This window comes from Octopus sinensis, linkage group LG10 (genome assembly GCF_006345805.1).
Source record: "Octopus sinensis linkage group LG10, ASM634580v1, whole genome shotgun sequence".
In the NCBI taxonomy this organism is placed as follows: Eukaryota; Metazoa; Mollusca; class Cephalopoda; order Octopoda; family Octopodidae; genus Octopus; species Octopus sinensis.
This window is the reverse complement of record NC_043006.1, coordinates 73,243,008-73,267,680: the sequence shown is the minus strand read 5'-3', so window position 1 is coordinate 73,267,680 and position 24,673 is coordinate 73,243,008. Positions and strand designations below refer to the sequence as shown.

The following is a 24,673-nucleotide window of genomic DNA, read 5'->3' as shown; positions in this document are numbered from 1 at the left end:
CATGCGCATTGTTTGTTTTTAATTTTGTCGACTGCACAGTATAGTAGGGGCAGTTGGACACCGTCTGTGAGAAAAACAGCACCATGACACAATTCACTCGCCCAGAAATTTGGAAACGACATGCTATACTGTTTGGCATTCACGCCGGCAGCTCCAGTATGAACATTTCAGAGGGTTTGGGTGTCAATCTGAGGACAGTGCAGAGGATTCGGAAGGAGTTGAATGAGCCTAATGATGATTACGAAAGTACGGCAGCTCGGAAAACTCACTATGATCGTTCCGATAAGAAAAGAACTCCTGAATTTGCTGGTGAGATCCAGGCCATGATTGACAACGATCCCTCCAAATCAATCATGACCATCACCAGGGACATGGAAGTGTCTAAGTTTCTTATCAGTACATGAAGATATTCGGTATCCCTCATACAAAATTAGAAAGGGACATTTTTTATCCCAGGCCATCAAGGACAAAAGGGAAGACCGCGCTACAAAGCTTTTAAACAAAATTAAGCATCACCTCCAACCGAACATGCTTTGGTTTTTCTCAGACGAGAAAAATTTCTGCCAGGATCAGATGGTGAGCACACAGAACAACCGCTGGCTTGCCGTGTCCCCAAAACAAGTACCAAGAGTGATAAAAACCAAGCATCCAGTTAACATCATGATATTTGGAGTGATCACTAGTGATAGTGACATTATGCCTCCAATCATCTCCCCACATGGCCTCAGTCTCAAGGAGGCCTATATCAAGTGCCAGAAGGAGATAGTGATGCCCTGTGTCAAAAGAGTGGCTACTGGAAGACCCTATGTCTGGCAAGGTCTCTGCACCTTGCCACACAGGAAAGAAAACCCAGTCATGGCTGTCAGACAATTTCTGCGACCACATTATCCCTAACATCTGGCCACCTAACTCCCCAGACTGCAACCCCCTTGATTATAGGGTGTGGTGCAGTTGAGCGAGAGACCAACAAAACTCCTTGTAATACCAAAGATGAACTAAAGGCAAGGATTATGACAGCATCCACCAACTTAAACAAGGATACCGTCCAGAAGAGTTGCAGTAGATTCCGAAGTCGTCTGGTTGAAGCCAATGGCGATTTTATTGAATAGATTTACTCTAGTAATTCAAGATATTTTTATGTAATTTTGGTAAATTTAAAATATGTTAAAATGACATATCAGTGTTATTTTCATTTTTATGTAATTTAGACGACAATTTATTCATTGCACCCTGTATATATTCTTTTATTCTTTTACTTGTTTCAGTCATTTGACTGCGGCCATGATGGAGCACCGTCTTTAGTCAAGCAAATCGACCCCAGGACTTATTCTTTGTAAGCCTGGTACTTATTCTATCGATAACTTTGCCGAACCGCTAATTTATGGACACGTAAACACAACATCGGTTGTCAAGCAATATTGGGGGACAACACACACACACACACACACACACACACACACACATCCACAGTGCCAAATCCACTCACAAGGCTTTGGTCAGCTCGAGGCTATAGTAGAAGATACTTACCCAAGGTGCCACGTAGTGGGACTGAACCTGGGACCATGTGGTTGGTAAGCAAGCTATTTACCACACACACACACACACACACACATACATATATGTATAATGAGCTTCTTTCCTTTTCTGTTAACTAAATCCACTCACAATTCTTTGGTCAACCTGAGACACTTGGACAAGTTGACACAGAGTGGAAATGAACCAGGAACAATATGATTGAGAAGCAAGCTTCTGACCACACAACCACGCCTGTAATTGGAAAACTAAGTAAAATTATTGTAACTCTCTAAGGCAACGCTGGTAACGATCACGCTTGCTCGAATGGTGCTTTTTACATGCCACAAGCATGGGAGCCAGTCAGCAGCCCTGGCAACGATCACGCTCAGACGGTGCTCTTAATGTTTAAGGCGATGAGCTGGCAGAAACGTTAGCACGCCGGGCGAAATGCTTAGCGGTATTTCGTCTGCGTTACGTTGTGAGTTCAAATTCCGCCGAGGTCGACTTTGCCTTTCATCTTTTCGGGGTCGATAAATTAAGTACCAGTTACGCACTGGGGTCGATGTAATCGACTTAATACCTATGTCTGTCCTTGTTTGTCCTCTCTGTGTTTAGCCCCTTGTGGGTAATAAAGAAATAGGTGCTCTTAATGTTCCACTAGCATGGATGCCAGTCAGGCGGTGCTGTCATCAGCCATGTTAGCGAATTTGATTTCGATTTTACTCGCCTTGGCCTTCTCCCCTCCTCCACCATAGCCACTTGACAGATTGATCAGGTCGAGGATACAATCACGTTTCTCCTGTTCTGCTTCAATCAAGAGTTCCATGCCTATTTCTGGCGTCACTTATGAATTTCCAATATTCTGGCATTTCCTGTCTGCTACTCACACAAACAAAACAACTATCACTAGTTACCAGATATCTTTTTCTAGGGACACATTCATTGCCATCACATTCTCTACTCATCCATACATCGTTTAGGATGTAAAAAGGAATAAAGATGAATTCCTCACTCTCAAATGGGGACAAAGTGGTTCTACACTCTTCTCAACCTCCAATAAGTTGGACTCTCTGAGTGCCAATAAAATAGGAACCAGTTAAACACTGGGGTCAATGTAATTGACAAATACCCTCAAATTTGCAGGCCTTGTGCCAAAATTAGATGAGATGAAGTCCTCCAAGAAGCCAATGAAAGACTGGAGCTTTGTCTTGACAGGAAACTACTAAATCTTCTTCAGTTTATGGAGTAACAAAACTGCATGGCACACAATCCAGAAACAACAACAACAGCAATAATTTCAAATTTCAAATTTTGGCACAAGGCCAGCAAGTTCAGGAGGTGGAAAAGCCAATTACATCTGGTCTTTAGATATTGTTAATAGTTCCTGCTTCAGGCTACTTTTTTAAAATTTTACTTTTGCCACCAACAAAATTCATGAGGTGATGACTGTGTCACTTCAACTACATCAAACAGTGAAATCTAGGAATTAGAAAAGTCTTAAGCTGTTGCAAGTATTTTAGCCATATCTTTGATTCGATGATAACTTCCTTCCTTCCTCCAACCACTTTTGAGGCCCTGAAGAAATAAAGGGTCCTGAAAGCTGCCCGACGCACCTTTGCTGGAGTAGTTAAAGAAAATACATTTGAAAAAAGTAAAAAATTGGTAGGATGGTCCTTGGTCCTTGCCAGAATACATTTGATTCTGGATCAGCTAGGCTCATCACCCACATGAACTAAATAACAACAACAACAAATGAAAATAGAGATCCATACATCCCAAAAGGAGAGCAAACAACTTTATTGAAGGACAAAATTCACAGCTGCAATTATTTTGTGTGGGAAACATAGTTTAGTTTTGCATACATACATTATATATATATATGTATATATATATACATACATACATATATATATATGGATATATACATGTACATACTCTGAGAAACTGCTCCATTAGAACTGCTTTAATATATATATAGTACATTCTGGTAACACTGTAACAGTAGCATGATCATTACATCAATTTTTAAATTTGATGTAAAGATCTATTAATTATTCTGTTGATGTAAAGACCTATAAATTAATTTCTAAGTTAAATGAAGATACTGAGGGCAATGGAATCAGGTTTCTGGAAAAAAAAGAAACAAAAAGAAATTCACTTTTTTTAATTGATTAATTATGCAATAACAATTTAGAACATAACATTGTTTAATACAAAAGAACACACAAATATATTATTCCAGGCACAGGTGTGGCAATGTGGTTAGAAGTTTGGTTCCTAGTCACATGGTTCTGGGCTCAGTCCTATTGTATGACACAATGAGCAAGTATATTCTACTGTAGCCTCGAGTGATCATAAGTCTTGAGAATAAATTTGTGGGTGGTAGATGGATAGGAGGGTGAATGGATCAATATGTGTGGTGTGTGTGTGTGTTACTGTCTCCTTGCCTTGATATTGCATGACGGTCGTAAACAAGCATCACCAGCATACAAGCAGTGTCTGTTGTTTCCAGTCTTCTGTTAAAAAAAGAAAATCGTGTCTGGCCTTGGGGAAATATTACCTTACTTGGAGACAAGTGACAGGAAGAGAATCCTGCTGTATAAAACGCACCTCACCTAAATCCCATCCAACCCATGCAAGCATAAAAAAAGAGGAAGTTATGATGATGATGATGATGATGATGGTATTATTTTAGAATTGTTATATTAGGCACAGGTGTGGCTGTGTGGTAAGAAGCTTGCTAATCAACCACATGGTTCTAGGTTCAGTCCCACTGCATGGCACCTTGGGCAAGTGCCTTCTACTATAGCCTCGGGCCAACCAAAGCCTTGTGAGTGGGCAGACAGAAACTGAAAGAAGCCCGTCGTGTGTGTATATATATATATATATATATATATATATATATATATATGTATCTTGCCAGTACCGCCTGACTGGCCCTCGTGCCAGTGGTACGTAAAAGTACCCACTACACACTCAGAGTGGTTGGTGTTAGGAAGGGCATCCAGCTGTAGAAACTCTGCCAGATCAGATTGGAGCCTGGTGCAGCCATCTGGTTCACCAGTCCTCAATCAAATCGTCCAACTCATGCTAGCATGGAAAGTGAACGTTAAACGATGATGCATGTTTGTATATGTTTGTGTGTCTATGTTTGTCCCCCAACATTGCTTGACAACCAATGCTGGTGTGTTTACGTCCCTGTAACATAGCGGTTCAGCAAAAGAGACCATAAAACAAATACTAGGCTCACAAAGAATAAGTCCTGGGGTTGATTTCTTCGACTAAAGGCAGTGCTCCAGCATGGCTGCAGTCAAATGACTGAAACAAGTAAAAGAGTATATATATATATATGTGTGTATGCATGTATGTATGTATGTATATGTCTGTGTTTGTCTCCCCCCCCCGCCCACCATCGCTAAGTCCTGAGGTCGATTAAATAAGTACCAGTTATGCACTGGGATCGATGTAATCAACTTATTCCCTTTGTCTGTCTTTGTTCGTCCTCTCTAGATTTAACCCAAGTGGGCAATAAAGAAATAAAGAAATTTGTACTCTTGTATACAAACCATGTGGTTTCAGGTTCAGCCCCACTCCACAGTACTTTGGGTAAGTGCCCTCTGCTACTGCAACAGGCAGAGCAATAACTTGTGAGTGAATTTGGTGGATGGAAACTGTGAGGAAGCCCGTCATGTGTGTCTACATATGTGTGTGTGCGTGTGTGTGTGTGCGTGTGTGTGTGCACGTGTGTGTGTGTGCACGTGTGTGTGTGCATTTTTCCCCTTCACCACTCAATGCTTGTTAAGTGATGCCGATTGGTATATGTCCCCTGTAACTTAGCGATTTGACAAAAGAGACCGACAGAATACGCAACAAGCTAAAATAATAAGTACTGACTAAAACTCTCAAAGTGGTGCCCCAGCGTGGCCACGGTCCAATGACTGAAACAAGTAAACGGATAAAATGAACTAAGAGGGACATAACTAACTACTGAAATGTTAAAATCCAAATCAATTAAACAAATCAATTAGATAAATATATTGATAGCCACTCACAGGGTTTATTTCCTCTCCTTCTTAATGAAGCTAATCAGGCCATTTGTAGAAGCATCATGACTGGTAATAAGTTCGTCACCTTTTAATTGCGGCTGGATTGTCTTAGCAAAGACTTTGCCAAGTTCAACTCTGGAAAGAGAGAATGTTACAAGGGAAATAACTCATGTCATTCGTTCGTATTGAGTTTGATATCTGATTTTTAAAAAATTAAATCAAATCACAATTGTGAATGAGATAAATATATATTATATGAATTCGCAAAATGAGAGTATTAGAATTTTTTTTTCTTTTAATTTTCATAATTACAGCTATAGAGATGCACATCCATACATACAAACATGCTACATAGTTACATAACACACACACTCACACAGACACGCACACACAAGGAGACAGAGGTGTATACATATACAAACATATGCTCACACACACACATAGAAAATACACAGAAACGGACATGCAAGCACATAAATATGCAGGATACGTACATACATATGCATACACACACATACATACATACATATATACATACATATATACATATGCATACACACACATACATACATATATACATATGCATACACACACATACATACATACATACATACATATATACATATGCATACACACACACATACATACATATATACATATGCATACACACACATACATACATATATACATATGCATACACACACACATACATACATATATACATATGCATACACACACATACATACATATATACATATGCATACACACACACATACATACATATATACATATGCATACACACACATACATACATATATACATATGCATACACACACATACATACATATATACATATGCATACACACACATACATACATATATTCATATGCATACACACACATACATACATATATACATATGCATACACACACATACATACATATATACATATGCATACACACACATACATACATACATATATACATATGCATACACACACACATACATACATATATACATATGCATACACAACACACATACATACATATATACATATGCATACACACACATACATACATATATACATATGCATACACACACATACATACATACATATATACATATGCATACACACACATACATACATACATACATATGCATACACACACATACATACATATATACATATGCATACACACACATACATACATATATACATATGCATACACACACATACATACATACATATATACATATGCATACACACACATACATACATATATACATATGCATACACACACATACATACATATATACATATGCATACACACACATACATACATATATTCATATGCATACACACACATACATACATATATACATATGCATACACACACATACATACATATATACATATGCATACACACACATACATACATACATATATACATATGCATACACACACACATACATACATATATACATATGCACACACACACATACATACATATATACATATGCATACACACACATACATACATATATACATATGCATACACACACACATACATACATATATACATATGCATACACACACATACATACATATATAATATGCATACACACACACATACATACATATTACATATGCATACACACACATACATACATATATACATATGCATACACACACATACATAATATATACATATGCATACACACACATACATACATATATACATATGCATACACACACACATACATACATATATACATATGATACACACACATACATACATATATACATATGCATACACACACCATACATACATATATCATATGCATACACACACATACATACATATATACATATGCATACACACACATACATACATATATACATATGCATACACACACATACATACATATATACATATGCATACACACACATACATACATATATACATATGCATACACACACACATACATACATATATACATATGCATACACACACATACATACATATATACATATGCATACACACACATACATATATACATATGCATACACACACATACATACATATATACATATGCATACACACACATACATACATACATACATATTCATATGCATACACACATACATACATATATACATATGCATACACACACACATACATACATATACATATGCATACACACACACTACATACATATATACATATGCATACACACACATACAACATATATACATATGCATACACACACATACATACATATATACATATGCATACACACACATACATAATATATACATATGCATACACACACATACATACATATATACATATGCATACACACACACATACATACATATAACATATGCATACACACACATACATATATACATATGCATACACACACATACATATATACATATGCATACACACACATACATATATACATATGCATACACACACATACATATATACATATGCATACACACACATACATACATATATACATATGCATACACACACATACATACATATATACATATGCATACACACACATACATACATATATACATATGCATACACACACATATATACATACACATGCAAACACACACATGCATACATACGTACATGCATGCATGTATAGGCACACACACTGACCCACACACATGCGCACAAATAAACAAAAAGGAACGCAGTGTAAATAATGGATAGAGTCAAAGCTATTGAAAAGGTTGCAAGACGCAACGAAAATTTTAGAAAATAAAAATAAGAAAAAAGTGGAAATTTTACCAGTGAGTGTCTTACATTATAAGGCACAAAAAGAAAATGACTCTCTCCAGACACAACAGAATATGCTTCAACACACGAACTCATATAAAGAATCTTGCAAACCAAATCCAAAAACGAAATATATATATGTATGTGTGTGTGTGTGTGCGTGTGTGTGTGTGTGGTGTGTGTGTGTGTGCGTGCGTGTGTGTGTGTGTGTATGTTTATGTGTCTGTGTTTGTCCCCCCCCCCAACATCACTTGACAACCGATGCTGGTGTGTTTACATCCCTGTAACTTAGCGGTTCGGCAAAAGAGACCAATAGAATAAGTACTAGGCTTCCAGAGAATAAGTCCTAGGGTCAATTTGCTCAACTAAAAGCGGTGCTCCAGCATGGCCACAGTCAAATGACTGAAACAAGTAAAAGAGTAAAAGATTAAAGACTTACCCCCATTGATCGTAAGAATTGATGTCCCAAACAATTCCTTGCACGAAAATCTTATGTTCGTACATAGCTGCAAAAGACAAGAAAAATATTTAAACCATCTTTTTCTGCAAAGCATAAAACAGGAAGCTCTGGGAGAAAGGCAAAGACATCTAGAATATATAAATAATCCTTTCTACTATAGGCACAAGGTGGGGGGTGGGGGTGGATAAGTCGATTACATCGACCCCAGTGCATAACTGGTACTTATTTTATCAACCCCGAAAGGATGAAAGGCAAAGTCGACCATGGCAGAATTTGAACTCAGAACATAGTGATGGGTGAAATGCTGCTAAGCATTTCATCCAGTGTGCTAACAATTCTGCAAGCTCACCGCCTTAACATCTAGCATATAAGTAATGTCAAATAATATCAAATCAGACTGGAACCTGGTGCAGCATCCCAGTTTGCCAGCTCTGACCAAACCACCCAATCAATGCCAGCATGGAAAACAGACATTATGGGATGATGATAATGATGATGATGATGAGGAGGAGGAGGAGGAGGAGATAATGATGATGCTGATTAATTTTATTTTTATTATTATTTTTGCCAGCCTCGTCTGGCACATAAAAAGCACCCACTACACTCACGGAGTGGTTGGCGTTTGGAAGGGCATCCAGCTGTAGAAACACTGCCAGATCAGACTGGGCCTGGCGCAGCCTTCTGGCTTCCCACACCCCAGTTGAACCGTCCAACCCATGCTAGCATGGAAAGCGGACGTTAAACAATAATGATGATGATTATTATTACTATTATTATTACTATTATTATTATTATTATTACTATTACTATTATTATTACTATTATTATTATTTATGAGTCCCACAATCCGTTAGTCCATAACAGCATTTTCTAACTGGAATTCCCCACTATCCTAACATCCACAAGAGTGTCACTAAAGTTCATAATCATCATCATCATCATCATTTAACACATGTTTTCTATGCTAGCATGAGTTGGACAGTTTGACATTGCAAATTATAAAGTAAATTTACATCTTCCATCTTTATTAATTTTTTAACATTTCACTTATTAAACACTTATTTCTAGAATAAAAATTATAAATGCTCATCTATGTTAAGTTAGTTTAGTCATGATATCTCACTCGCTACTTATGTGGGCGCTAAGCATAACAACTACGTCAGTGGAGAGGCACTACTAAGAGAAAGGTGAAGAACCAATGAGTTAAGAGTATGAATAGAGGGAGAGAAATAGGTTGTCTTGAAGTAGAGGAGATACATGGCTACTTTAGCTAGAGAAAGAATGCAAAGAGAGGGAGAGCAAAAAGGAGAGGGGGAGGGGGAGGGGAAGACGAGAGAGAGAGGAAAGAGGAGAGAGAGAAGAAAGAAGAGAGAAATAAGATGGTGCATTTTTGATGTTTTTACTACAAGTACTCACCAATCAGAGCCCCGAGCATAAATGGAGTCAGTTTGGAAAAGACTATAGAATTGGTAGGTCGGTTGCCTTTGAACACCTAAAAAGAGAAACGGGATATTTTATTATTTTAGCAAATGATATCACAATGACAAATACCAAAATATACAGCACAAATTAGTTTCTTTCTGTTAGCATGGTGGGGGGGTGCATGCATGCATGCATGCATACATACATACATACATACATACATACATTATACATATATATATTGGGTTGTCCAGAAAGTTCGTGCTGATTTTTAAAGGAAAGAAAAAGGTCAATAAATACTTGCCATTACATTTTTAATCAACCAAATATGAACCATTTTGTTGCACAATGCATCTCCATCTTTCCTTTAACTTGAAAATACCCTTCTTCCCAGAATTGAGGTGGTTTCATGGCAAAGAATTCATCAGGGTATCATTTTACGTCATCCAAGGAATTGAAATTTTTAACATTAAGACTATTCTGCAGAGACCTGAATAAGTGGAAATCCGAAGGAGCAATATCTGGTGAATATGGAAAGTGGGGTAACACATCCCAACCGAGCTGCAGCAATTTTTGTCTGGTTCCCAAAGCATCAAGTGCCGAAAATGAACTTTCGTATCTTCCATTTTAAAGGGTTACAGAATTAACACAGGTTATAGGAACATAAACCTTCTTCCACGAAAAGATAGCTTAAACTGTGCTCTAAATGGAGGTGCAGTCAAATCCTATTTTATGGACTCAACCATGTTCTAAAATAAATCGAAAGTTAAGCTACTATAAATCAGCACGAACTTTCTGGACAACCCAATATATATATATGGCATTACGAAGAGCTTTCAGCTATAGAAACCAAACCAAAGCAGACATTGGAGGTTGGCATATTCCTCTCTCCCACCAGCTTTTTTAATCAAACCATCCAACACAAGCCAGCATAGGAAATGGGCATTAAAAATTGATAATGGATGATGTAAAATTGTTTACCTTCTGGGGCAAAATCATTTTAATACGATCCTCGGCCATTCCAGATTTCTTCAGTTCTTCAAGTATCTCGTCCTCTTTTCTTCCCTTCATTAAAGCTTTAGTTTGTGCCAGGAAGTTAGACAGAAGTATCTGGACAACAAAAAGAAATACAGGAGTGAACATTAAATAAAAGCTGAGCCAAAGTAAACTTCAATCAGTAAAAATATATAAAATAATTAAATAAAAATTAAGTATAATTACAATTAATATGCACCCCACTCCTTCTCTGTAATCAGAAGAACTATTTACCATGACATTAACGAAGAAAGTTCACAAAATGAAAATATGAGATTTTCCATCCCCCCTCTCTCTTTCTTTCTCTCTCTCTCTCTCTCTCTCTCTCTCTCTCTGGTGTGTGTGTGTGTGTGTATGTGTACACACACATACATTGCTCCAGTTCATTCAGTTGGCAAAAATGAGTTGTACCTGTATTTCAAAGGGCCAGCCATATCACATTCTGTGTCATGCTGAATCTCCCTGAGAACTACATTCAGGGTACACATGTCTGTGGATTACCCTGCCACTTGCACATTAATTTCACAAGCAGGTTGTTCCATTGATCGGATCAACAGGAAGCCTCATCATCATAACTAACAAAATGCCTCTCTCTCTCTCTCTCTCTCTCTCTGTGCGCACGCGCACACACATACACTTAGGTAAATGCTTGCATGCAGATGTATGTGTGTATATTGCTTTTCCCCATGGGCATTGCTTGATTTTTAGCATTTCTGTTATGTGTCAGACAGCAGCTGGCCATAGCCAAGAAAGGCAAAACAGTCAATGAAAATTTCCATGATTGGATGAAGGCCTGTTTCAATGTGGGTGATGAGATCTCTCAACACCTGTTTCAAGAAGTGCTCACCATTGCCATATCTGTGCAAAAAAAAGTGTAGGTCCCAGCAGGACTGAAAACCACATTTATGTTGCTCGTGTTTCAGAGAATAATTGAAATCAAGCTGTAGCCAACATGCAAGTACATAAGTATGTATAGCTGCAGGTATAGGTGTGTGGTCAAACAATTTACGATGTAGTTAAGTAGTTCAAGGTTTGATCTTTATAGCCCCTTGACTAAGTGCCTTCAATTAAACCCTTATGAAATTTGAGAGACAGAAACTATACAGTAGTTTGTTGAGTATACAGCTATTTACCTCCAATAGCAACCACATTGGAACAACCAAGACTAAGGTTTATGGGTTATAGTAGTTGCTATGGTAGCCTACTCATAGCAAAAGATCAAGAGAAAGACCTCACTTTACATACATCAACCAACTGGTACAGTATACTGGGATAAACTTGGAACAACCTGGCCACCACTACGGATGACTGAGCTTAGTGTATGTCACTTGTTGGACATCTAAGACAGATACCTTAGTTTATTGACCTCAGAAGTATGAATGGCAAAGTTGATCCTTCAGGCAGGATTTGAACTTAGAACATAAAGATACAAAACTAAACACTACAGGGCATTTTGTCTGGCACTCTTTCAGTTTTGCCAATCCTGAACACCAACATTTTTTTTTCTTTCTACTACAGGCACAAGGCCTGAAGTTTGGGGAAAGGGGGCTAGTCAATTACATCAAACCCAGTGTTCAACTGGTACTTATTTTATCAACTATGAAAGGATGAAAGGCAATGTTAAACCTCAGCAGAATTCATCTGGCGTTCTAATAATTTTGTCTGCTTGCCTTAGACCCCCAACAATAACAAACAATATCTACCTTTATCAACTTCTTTGTTCAACTCATGTCGGCATAGAAAAATGTACATAAATTGATGATACAAAACAATATTAACTTATTCATAAAATGTTTTACATTTTTCTTTTCAATTAAAATAATTAATGGCTTTGAATTAAATTACCTCGTGATGAATTCCATCACCAATGGGGTTGTGTGTGTTCACTGGTATCAAGAAATCACAAGGAACTAAGCGGGTTCCTGTTTTCGGTATTTTTTTTCAAGAAAAGAAAGAAAAATAAGAAAGAGAATTATTGAGATTGTATGGTTCGAAATTTTTTATATGAACTATACTTGAACATATTCCAAATTTTAAAAATTATGATAGATAAGTAAAAGGTTGCATTTAACCCTTTCGTTACCGTATTTATTTTGAGATGCTCTGTGTTTCTCTGAATTACTTTAAATATAACAAAGAATTTATTAAAATGACTTGGTTATCATTCAGATAGTGTTAGGAACATAAATTGTGACTAAGGTTTGGTGGAAGATTTTAATTCAAAACTCATGAAAACAAGACATTTGTACTCAGAGCCAGAGCCAGTTTCAGCCGGGTTGGTAACGAAAGGGTTAATGTGGTAATATAGAACAAGAAAAATTTAACAGAAAGATGTTAAGAAGAATGGATTTCATGAAGGAGATGACATAAGATTAAAATACGTGAAGCAATGTTTGGGGGAGGGGAACAGTTATAAAATCATTGGGTGGTGATGTTGCTTAACCCCACGCCAGCCCTGATCAAGCAGAGCTATGATCAAAGGTATTCCAGTAATAACCATCCCAATGATCAAGACAACCACCTCCTGGACAACTGGCCTCAATAACTACCTAACAATTATTAATTATGCAAAGATTAGTCCTTATGATTATTATGTAATGATTCATCATTATAATTATTAATTATGCAGTTATTAATTATTGCAATTATTAATCACTGTTATCTATTTATAACTCAAAATTTGCAATTTTGGTAACATAATTATAGTGATATTTTAGTGATACAAGCATATAAATATTATTACTGGATAATTCTTCTAGTTAACTACCAAATAAAATATGAAAATACAAACCCTAATTAGTTTAATTATTGCAGCTCAATAGCTCATGCTTTTCCTTAATTTTCTCTAAATTGAGGAAATTGTTCAAGGGGAATTATCTGGATGTAGTTGTCACAGAAGTTTGAAATACATGTAAGCCATTCAAGTGAAAGCTGTAGTCAACAGAAGACTGTATTCAATATTTAAAAAATGGTGTCAAGCTGCATTTAGGTGCAACAGAAATATATACAGAATCCAAATGAAATAGAACTGACCTTGGTGAAGAAGTTGATAGAAAGCATGCTGTCCATTGGTACCAGGTTCTCCCCACACTATTGGTCCAGTATTATAATTAATCCGCTGGCCAGTGCGTGTTACAGATTTGCCATTGCTTTCCATGTCCCCTTGTTGGAAATATGCTGGGAAACGATGCATGTACTTAAGAGAAAAAAAAATTAAAACTATTAGTCAAGGAATTAAATCATGATGGTTACAGTAAATCACATATTTTACCATCATGAAACGGTAACTATATTTAAACAAACCAATACATCTTTTCTACTATTGGCTCAAGGCCCTGGAACTTTGAGGGAGAGGGCAAGTTAATTACATCAACAACCAGTAATCAAATGGTACTTTATTCTGTCAACCCCCAAAAGGATGAAAGGCTGAGTCAATCTCAGCAGCATTTGAAGTTGGATTAGATAGCTGGAAGAAATGCCACAAAACAGTTTGTCTGGTAGAGGAATAAGTCTGCCAGTTCACTGCCTTGAACAAACCAATATATATATATATATATATATATATATATATATATATATATATATGGTAATAAGACTATAGACAGACATTTTGTATAATATCTTGCACTTACTTACATAAGGGCCCAAAATTTGCATGGCATGCATAAAGTCAATTGAATCAAACCTAACACAGGCCCAATACTTCATCAACCCCAGAGGGATAAAAAAACAAAACCGACACCAGCAAGATTTGAATTGAGGACACTGACAGATGCAGTGAAATACCATTAGTCAATGACCAAACACTATACCATTTGTGCCACTCAAACAATTTCATTTGTCATCTTTAAATAAATCAAAAGTATTCTAACATTAAATGCCAATGACCACCCTGTGTGGTGAAGAAGCACCAAAACACAAGACTGCCCTGCCTGCAGAAGCTGCACTAATAGAGATGCCATCTCCTATGAACAGAACAAGATTGCTGGTGGCACATAAAAAACACCATTCAAGCGTGATCATTACCAGTGTCGTCTTACTGGCACTTGTGCTGGTGGCACATGAAAAAACATTCAAGCAAGGTCATTGCCAGTGCTGCTGGACTGGCTCCTGCGCAGGTGGCACGTAAAAACACCATTTGAGTGTGGCCGTTGCCAGTACCACCTGACTGGCCCTCATGCCGGTGGCACGTAAAAGCACCCACAATACTCTCGGAGTGGTTGGCGTTAGAAACTCTGCCAGATCAGATTGGAACCTGGTGCAGCGATCTGGTTTGTCAGTCATCAGTCAAATCGTCCAACCCATGCTAGCATGGAAAGCAGACGTTAAACAATGATGATGAGGATTATCAATGTAACCCTTCACAAAGGTAAACTAGACAATAAGAAGAGCACGATGTGATTGTAATAGATTGTTTATTGGTTTGAATGATATTTTGACAGCTCGTCTATCTTTTTCAAGTTCAAAATGTAAAATGAAGAAACACAGACATTCCAAAATATAAACAAGGAAATCCAGCGTTCTACTTTGACAGGATGACATCATCGGTTTTCAATTTTGCAACTGACAAAAGGTAAAAGAAAGAAGACAGAAATTCTTTACATATTAATCATTTTTAAGAGTTCTTACTTGATCATATGGCAACAAACAGTGAGATTCCATTTGATAGAAGTTGCTGTACCAAACACCAAGCATTGCAAGAATAACAGGTATCTGAAAAAGAGGGATAATATTTTAGATATGGCATGCAAGCACTCACACACACACACACACACACACAAAACTCAATTCCAATTTTTAAAAATAGTTTTAACCTCTTTGATTGGGGGTGGGTGGCTGAGAAGAATGGAGGAAGAAGATAAGGAAAAACAAGATGGGGTGAGATGAGTGGAGGCAGTGAGGAGGAGGAGGAGGATGCAGGGAGGGGGAGAGGGGGAGGAAATCATCAGGCCAGATTAGTGTGTCACTGACCTGCAAAGAGGCCACAAGTGGTGGTGGTTGTGGTGGGGTGGGGGTAGTAGTAGTAGAAGTAAGCATGGAGAGACATTAAATTGATGATCATATGAACTACTACTACAACTACCACCACCACCACTACTACTACTAATGAGAGACTTTAACATTTAATCTAGCCAAATCCAGCCCAAATATTACACTGGTTTTATGTGCAGACTGGGCATATTCAGCCTCTCACACCTACCCTACAATGTCATACTAAAAATAAACAAGCTCACCATCAAAACAATGATAATCCATGATTAATTCAAAACAATGTGAATAAATCTATATATATAAAACTCAACTTGTGTGTGTGTGTTTAACTTCCCAGCACATCTCCTCCTAGCCAACAAATCGTAGAACCACCAAAAATGAGTCACTTAAAGTTTAGGCGAATGAAAATTGGACTGCACTATTTCTGTTCCGAAATTCATCTCACAAGTGCAAAAATCGATAATGTGTTTGTTTAGGCCTTATCCCATGCATTGAATAGTGAACTTTACTCAGTCAGCTGTTTGACGTGAACTGTGTTCACCACGCGTGCAGGCATGTGTAAATTGCATGAAAAATAAAAAATCAAGATATAAAAATGAATCGCCGTAAACATTGTAGAAATTCGGCAAAGAAATGAATTTTCGGGATGTAGCCTGGAGGGCTTTTTTGTATTAATCGTTTGGACTTTGTGAACACATACCAATTGTTTTCATAACACTTTTAACGCTTTGAATTAAATGTGACCATTTTGCGTTGAGTCTGCAGTTTGAATCACTTTAACCAAATTTTAGTAGGCCGGATTTTTGATCATCATGATACATCGCCAGCAACTCCCTGAAACTCTCCCCTGAAATCCCCGTTGAGAAATCTATTATATATATAATAATACTTTGAATGTGACTCCTGAGAAAGAGTAAAAGTAATTATCCAATGAACAACGGGTATTACTGCTAATCTGAATGCTAAAGCGTTACTTTACTGTGTCTTCAGTCGTAATGTCTTGTTAACAATTAAATAAAAAATAAGAATAGAGGGGAAAATAATTGTCATCATAAAATTATACATACATTTTGTTCAAAAGGAGCCTGTTTGAAATGTTGATCCATAAAATGAGCTCCCTTCAAAAACATTTCAAAGTTGTCCATACCTGTAGGGAAAGAAAAGGGAAGCGATGCTAAAACTAGTGCAGATATGAGTAGAATATGGGAACCGGTATTAAGGAAAGATATAAAAATAATAGATTTATAAGCGCAAAAAGTCACTTTATAATTGTCAACAGGCATGTAGCATAGTGGTTAAGAGTACAGGCTACTAACCCCAAGATTCCAGGTTCAATAAATAATAATAACAATAGCAGCAAAAATACTGTAAGAATGAGAACAGAGTGCCCCAGTAGTCAAATAAAGGGTTGGGTTTGAAATTTCACCAGGATAGCTGGAGAGTACATCTGCGGAAACGTGGTAACAACAAACAAGGCAAGGACTCCTATCTGCTCAATGTAAATATTGCTCACTGACATATATTCTTTTATATGCTTAAAGAGCCATCTATATATCATACTCAAAGCATACACATTGTCAATAGGCCAATTACTGCAGCTTTTGTCCCAGGTTAGCATCTCTTATGGAGTTGCTGTGTTCAAAACACAACAAATGTCAGAAAGAGAGGGAAAGAGAGAGAGATGAAAACCCATCCCAGCAGCAACTAATGAAGGTGATATATATTCTTTTATTCTTTTATTTGTTTCAGTCATTTGAATGCAGCCATGCTGGAGCATCATCTTGAAGGATTTTACTCGAACAAATCAACCCCATGACTTATTTTTTAAGGCTAGTACTTATTCTATCAGTCTGTTTTGCCGAACTGCTAAGTTACGGGGATGTAAACACACCAATACCAGTTGTCAAGTAGTGATGGTAGGGGGACAAATACAGACAGACAGACACACACACACACACACACATACTGTATTTCAATGTGTATAAGGAAACCTTTTTTGTCAAAAATTAGGTTTAAAAAAATGGGAGTTTCTTATACAGTGATAGAATTATAATCTCTCACAAAACCTTTTTTTCCAAATTTTAAGCCACAAGGCATGTTAAAATATGGTATATATATATATATATATATATAAGTGTGTGTGTGTGTATACACACACACACACACACATGCATATATACAACAGGCTTCTTTCAGTTTCCATCTACCAAATCCACTCCAAGGCTTTGGTCAGCCTGAGATTATAGAAGACACTTTCTCAAGGTTGTACGCAGTGGAACTGAACCTGGGACAATGTGATTGGGAAGCAAGCTTCTTACCACACTGCCATGCCTGCGTTTTTAAAGCAGGAACTCCATAAGTGATGTTTTATCAGGACAAGTACAGCAATAACTGGCCTGTCAACAGTTTGTATACATTAAGTATGATAAAGAGATTACATGGAGGCACATGGCCTAGTGGTTAGAGCAGCGAACTTGCAGTCGAGGGATCGCTGGTTCGAATCTTAGACCAGGCGATGTGTATATGTATGAGCGAAACACCTAAGCTCCACGCGGCTCCGGCAGAAGGTAAATGGCAAACTTCTGCTGACTCTTTCGCCACAACTTTCTCTCACTCTTTCCTCCTGCATCTTGCAGCTCACCTGCGATGGACCAGCGTCCCATTCAGGTGGGGAACCTATACGCCAAGGAAACCAAGAAACCAGCCCTTATGAGCCAGGCATGGCTCAAGAAGGAACAAGCAACAAACAAGAGATTACTATTTCAATTAAATACTGCCTCAATTGTGTATTGCCAGATTTTTATTTGTTCATTTGTAGATTCTGATGTAAAGACATAGGCACAGTCGTGCAGTTAAGAAGTTCACACGACAACCATGAACCACATGGTTTTAAGTTGTTAGGCTCATAATCATAAATTGAGGGTCACTCCACATCAATCCACAAGAAGCATAGGGCCAGTTTTCTAGTTTCTCTGGTGCATATATTCCACTGGCCTGGCATAGGATTAACTCACTTTTACCAGCTGAGTGGACTGGTGCAATGTGAAATGAAGTGTTTTGCTTAACAACACAATATATCACCCAGTCCAGGAATCAAAACTACAACTTTACAATCATGAGTCCAACACTTTAACTACTAAGCCATGTGCCACCACAATAATAAGGTGAAGGCACGTGGCTTAGTGCTTAGAGTATTCAGCTCACAATCGTATGGTCACAAGTTCAATTCCTGGCAACATGTTGTATCCTTGAGCAAGACACTTTATTTCACATTGCTCCAGTCCACTCAGCTGGCAAAAATGAATTGTACAAGTAATTCAAAGGGCCAGCCTTTTCACAAACAAACAAACAAACATGACTGAAAAAAAATCCTCCTCCTTTGCTAAGGCAGAGGTATTATACAGGGAGATTTACAGCAATTGAAAATAAAGGGAGAGAAGTCATACAGTTCTAGTTAAGCAAACTGACATTAAAAGATCAAAATGAATCGATTACTTACCAATGAACAGAGCAACAGACAGCCCAATAGCAGACCACACTGAATATCTGCCTCCAACCCACTGAAAAGACAAATCAGAATAATCAAACATCATGCAAAGATAATACAAATCAGAGTTATTCTAAGAATATAAAATAAGCCCTTACAATTAGAGAAACTAGTCTTACCCTCCAGTTCCATTCAATTACCCCCACCCTCTCTCGCAAAATATTTTACCCCTCATCTCTAAGTTATCCTTTTGGGGTTCAAAGTCATGCAAACTAGTGATGGTGGCATGAAAAAAAGGCACTCAGTACATGCTGTAAAGTGGTTGGTGTTGAGAGGGGGCATCCAGCCATGGAAACCATGCCCAAGCTAACACTAGGCCCATCAGATCCTGTCAAACTGTTAGTACCATGCTAATATGGAACATGAATGTTAAATGATGATAATGATGATGATGATAATGGCGATGACGATGATGGTCATCGTTGTCGTCATCGTCATTGTCCTCATTGTCATCAACTTCGTCATCATCATCTTCGTCGTCATTATCTTCATCGTCATCATCTTCGTCGTCGTCATCTTCGTTGTCATCATCTTTGTCGTCATCATCATCGCTACCATCATTACCATCATCATCATAGTGACAGTTCTTACAGAAAAGCTAAGCAAGAATTCATTAGTGATGCACTCCTATGGACACCCCTGTTATGACAGCATCTTACTTCCAAATTTGCATTAATGAATAATGACAGTAAGTGAAGAAGCTACAGAAATATCACAGTAATTAAATTCTAGTCATAGCTTTTGACATCACTTTTTCTCATAAGTAGAACACTTCATTTTTCAGAGTTTCCTTTTTTAATCTTTATTCTCAAATATGAAGAAGAAAACACCATCCACATGAAAAATAATAGTTAATAGATAATGTAGTGACTATGAAAAGTTAATAAACAATAATTATGGAATGTGGAAAGACAATATTAGCTCAGTGACTTATATTACTTTTAAACCATTTCAACAAGAACAAGAGATAATGATGAGCATGTTTCAGCCTTATTGGACCTTTTGAGCAAAACACAGGCATCAGTGTGCTTTAATTCTCACAACAAAATTTTAGTGAGTACAGTGAAGTTACTTCCCTGAGGAGATTTACTTAAATCAAAATAGGTCTAGAGTTGTCTCCCATACTAACCAAAATTATTAATGAAAATATTTGTTAGTTAATTGTCTAATAGTGTTTTTATTTCAGTACAAAATTATTCTTAAATATTTCTTGTATGATCATTACATTCAATAACTGTAGTAATACTAAATTTACTATTAAATTTTAACTAGTTTGGTCAATTTCTATTGGTGATTTTTTACTATGCTTATTGATCTGGTTATAAAGCCTAGACAGATGAGCAACCCAGTAAAGGGATGTTTAAACATGATTTAAACAAATTATATTACAATATTTCTCATAAGAATGTGCGTAAACAACATAAGCACTGCTGTGAAACTACTTTCAATAGGCTTGGATTGCATCTCTTCCTCACTTGTGTCATAGTATGGGATGTTTATTGTACATTTCATAACACTGGCTGATAAGATGAAAAGAAGCCTCAAAACAACCAGTTTCCCATCACAACCAGAGCCTGTTGGCCTTGGCTACAATGATGGTGACAGAGGCAGCAGTAGTATTGTTCTCAATATGTATGTGAGAGCAGTTACTTATTTGAGGTGTTTTATTTGTGTTTTGCAGGGAGATAATCACCAGTTAATCAGATCTAAAGTATTTTCTGGCTTGTGAGTGCAGCATGGCCAAATCGTTAAGAAGTTCATTTCGCAATCACGAGGTCTTCAGTTCAATCCCACCGTGTAGTATCTTGCGCAAATGTAATTTTCTATAGCCCTAGGTTGATGCATGGCATGTGAGTGATATTCAGCATATGGAAACTGTGCAGAAGTTTATCAGATTGTACCAGTAATTCACCGCCTGTCTGGCCCTCGTGCCAGTGGAATGTAAAAGCACCCACTACACTCTCGGAGTGGTTGGCATTAGGAAGGGCATCCAGCTGTAGAAACTCTGCCAAATCAAGATTGGGGCCTGGTGCAGCCATCTGGTTTGCCAGCCCTCAGTCAAAATCATCCAACCCATGCTAGCATGGAAAGCAGATGTTAAACGATGATGATGATGATGATGACATCCTAGTTACATAATATATCATTTTGAGTCTACCTGAGGATTACCTTAAGGGTGTACATGTCTGTAGAATATTCAGCCACTTGTTAATTCAATGAGCTGGTTATTTAATTATTAAACAAGTGAATCCTCATCATTGAAACTGACAGTGATGGAACTACTTTACTTATTTTCTAGATCAGAAGAGAAAAAGGGGAAAAGCTAGTCTCTTGGAACATAGGTTATTTTTTTTATATTTTCTTCCGTTGCATTACATATGTGGAATCACCAGAAAAGAATGGTAAACTTTCAAATACACAAAACAATACAATACTTACATCCCAGAATTCAAACATGTTTTTCTCATCAATTCCAAATTCTGTGACAAGTTTCTGCAGTAAAAAAAAAAAAAATAGAATAAAAAAGAATAAAAACTAAAAAGAATAGATTTCAGTAACTATAGAGTTGAATTAACTTTTCTTTAACTTAAAATTAAAAACCAATGGTTAATCACTTACGTACATGAAAATAATTCTGTGGCCGTTTAACCCCAGGTCACCTTTGATTGAACAAAATTAAGGAATTCCAGTCATCATGCACATTTTTTTTACCAAGCATAATGACATTGCCTTGCTTTCAGATCTGAACTCCTTCAGGGAGTCACAGGCAGACCATTGTCACATACATATATATACACATAGGTATGCATATACACATATATATACACATATACTTACACACACATGCACACATACACATCTTTTTCTCTTATCTTTTACTGGTTTCAGTAAGGCATTGGGGGGACAAGCTGGAGCACCATCTTTCAGTGTGTTTGGGTTTCCTATCTGTACTAATTCTGGTGAAGTAGTGAGTTGGGAAGAGCTGCTCTTCCTTGTGCCTCCTGTCGCGATGTGGGCTCATCTGGTATTTCAGATAAAAATTTGTGAAGAAGCTCTTTGAAGACCTCCACATCTACACCTCTGAGATTATTTGGCAGAATATTGAATACTTGTGGGCTAGACCCTTAAAAACCCATGCTGTTACAGTATTCAGTACTTATTCCAGATGGAGAAGATGGGATTTTTGGTACGATGCAGTGCTGTCCGGCTCAGTGGCTGATATAGCTTTCAATTCCAAAACTGAGATTTCTCAGAATCTTCTATATGCATATCACTGCATATCTTTTACACCTTTTCTCTAAGCTGTAGAGCTTCAGTTCCTTTAGGCTTATCTGTTTCACTATGCCATTCTTCTTTGTCTAGTGGCACTGGATTGCCTAAATATATATATATATATATATATATATATATAGACATACAAGGTGTCCCAAAAAGATGTACTCACTCTTTGACTTCCCAGTACTCATGCATTTTGTGTTCAAGTAGATGTTAATTGATATACATTCAATCCTAAAAAGTTAAATTAAATAAAGGAAAATAAATTGTTGTTGAAAGGGTTATTTATTGTCATTTAAAATTATTTAATGTTCTCTCTCATTCCTGCGAATTAGTAATCGTCTGTCAAAGAGTGAGTACATCTTTTTGGGACACCCTGTATATATATTCTTTATTTGTGAATTAAGGGTTGGAAAATGGGCACTAGGATATTTTCCTACCCTTTTTAACATGAAACCAATGGTAGCCTTAATTCACAAATACAGAAATTATACATTCACCAATATGTGTGGGGCACTCATTTCATCATTCTACATTTACATGCATGTGTGTATATATATATACCAAGCCAGCATAGAAAACGGACGTTAAATGGTTAGGAGGATGATGATGATATATATCAGTCATCATTCAAAAAGACCACAAGTGCTCTCATTCAATTATATTTTTTGTGCTGTTTATAAATCTTAGAGCTTTGAAATTGGAAGAGCACCTGAATACCTGAGTATAATGCATCATACTTCAGACTTAGACCAAAAGACAAGAGATGAGAAAAAAAGGAGCAGAAAAGAAGAAACACATGAGAAAAGAAATAAAGAAGAATAAGAGAGATTGAGAGTTGGAAGGAGAGAGTGGGAGAGAGAGAGTAAAAGACAGTAGAAAAAGAGACACTTTTAAGTATTTGGGATTCTCAAAAGAGCCAATCTTACCAAAGACAGTAAACAATAACACTTACCTTGTTGGTTGAAAGGGCAACAAAGTGCTTGGCCACATGGTTAGTCTGTGATATAAAAAGAATTGGCAGAAATTAAAACAAAGAATACAATTTTAAAATTTTTTTATATTTCAATAAGCTGGGATTACAGTTAGATATATTATAGATTATAAATATATTATATATATATATTAAATATATGTCAAGCTTAATTTGACATCTCGGGAAAGCCATTGCCAAGATCGATCTGCATGGCGTAAAATGTGTCACAATGGATCCAAAAAATTTGAGTAGAAGAGAAAGAATAGAAGAACTATATCCTGCAACCAACAGACACATTTGCCTAACCCCAGACATAATCAAAATCATCAATGTCCCTCCCCATTGTGACTCATACAAAAATCCATCTCTGGACTCAAATTGCATTCATACGCATCCATTGCAAGCAGATGCAGCTTCTTAATGGGTTTTTTTTTCTTTTCTTTTCTTTCTTTCTATTACTCACTTTAGCTCTAAGTCCTCTCCTTCAAACACTCGAAACCAACGGGAGTGACCATCATACGTGTATATATATATAAAAATGTACATATATGTACATATATGTATGAGTGTGTGTGTGTGTGTATATATATATACACACACACA

The 24,673-nt window shown here is 37.0% G+C and overlaps 1 protein-coding gene across 3 annotated transcripts in view; it reads right to left on the bottom strand.

Moving 5' to 3' along the window:
• Positions 1–3,288: 3,288 nt before the first annotated feature.
• The window catches only part of LOC115216343 (glucose-6-phosphate isomerase), an 82,857-nt gene continuing 61,472 nt past the window's right edge, over positions 3,289–24,673 (bottom strand). For 2 of the 3 annotated variants that reach the window (XM_029785586.2, XM_036506816.1), the window contains 12 exons: positions 24,050–24,094; positions 22,258–22,311; positions 19,771–19,831; positions 17,339–17,418; positions 15,909–15,992; positions 14,313–14,475; positions 13,125–13,201; positions 11,226–11,354; positions 10,239–10,314; positions 8,802–8,868; positions 5,568–5,696; positions 3,289–3,642 (listed from right to left, as the gene is read on the bottom strand). In XM_029785586.2, coding sequence (XP_029641446.1) covers positions 5,573–5,696; positions 8,802–8,868; positions 10,239–10,314; positions 11,226–11,354; positions 13,125–13,201; positions 14,313–14,475; positions 15,909–15,992; positions 17,339–17,418; positions 19,771–19,831; positions 22,258–22,311; positions 24,050–24,094 — 960 coding nt within the window. In that variant the 3' untranslated portion in view covers positions 3,289–3,642; positions 5,568–5,572. The remainder of the gene's footprint in view (positions 3,643–5,567; positions 5,697–8,801; positions 8,869–10,238; positions 10,315–11,225; positions 11,355–13,124; positions 13,202–14,312; positions 14,476–15,908; positions 15,993–17,338; positions 17,419–19,770; positions 19,832–22,257; positions 22,312–24,049; positions 24,095–24,673) is intronic. The other variant, XM_029785588.2, reaches the window with a different exon arrangement.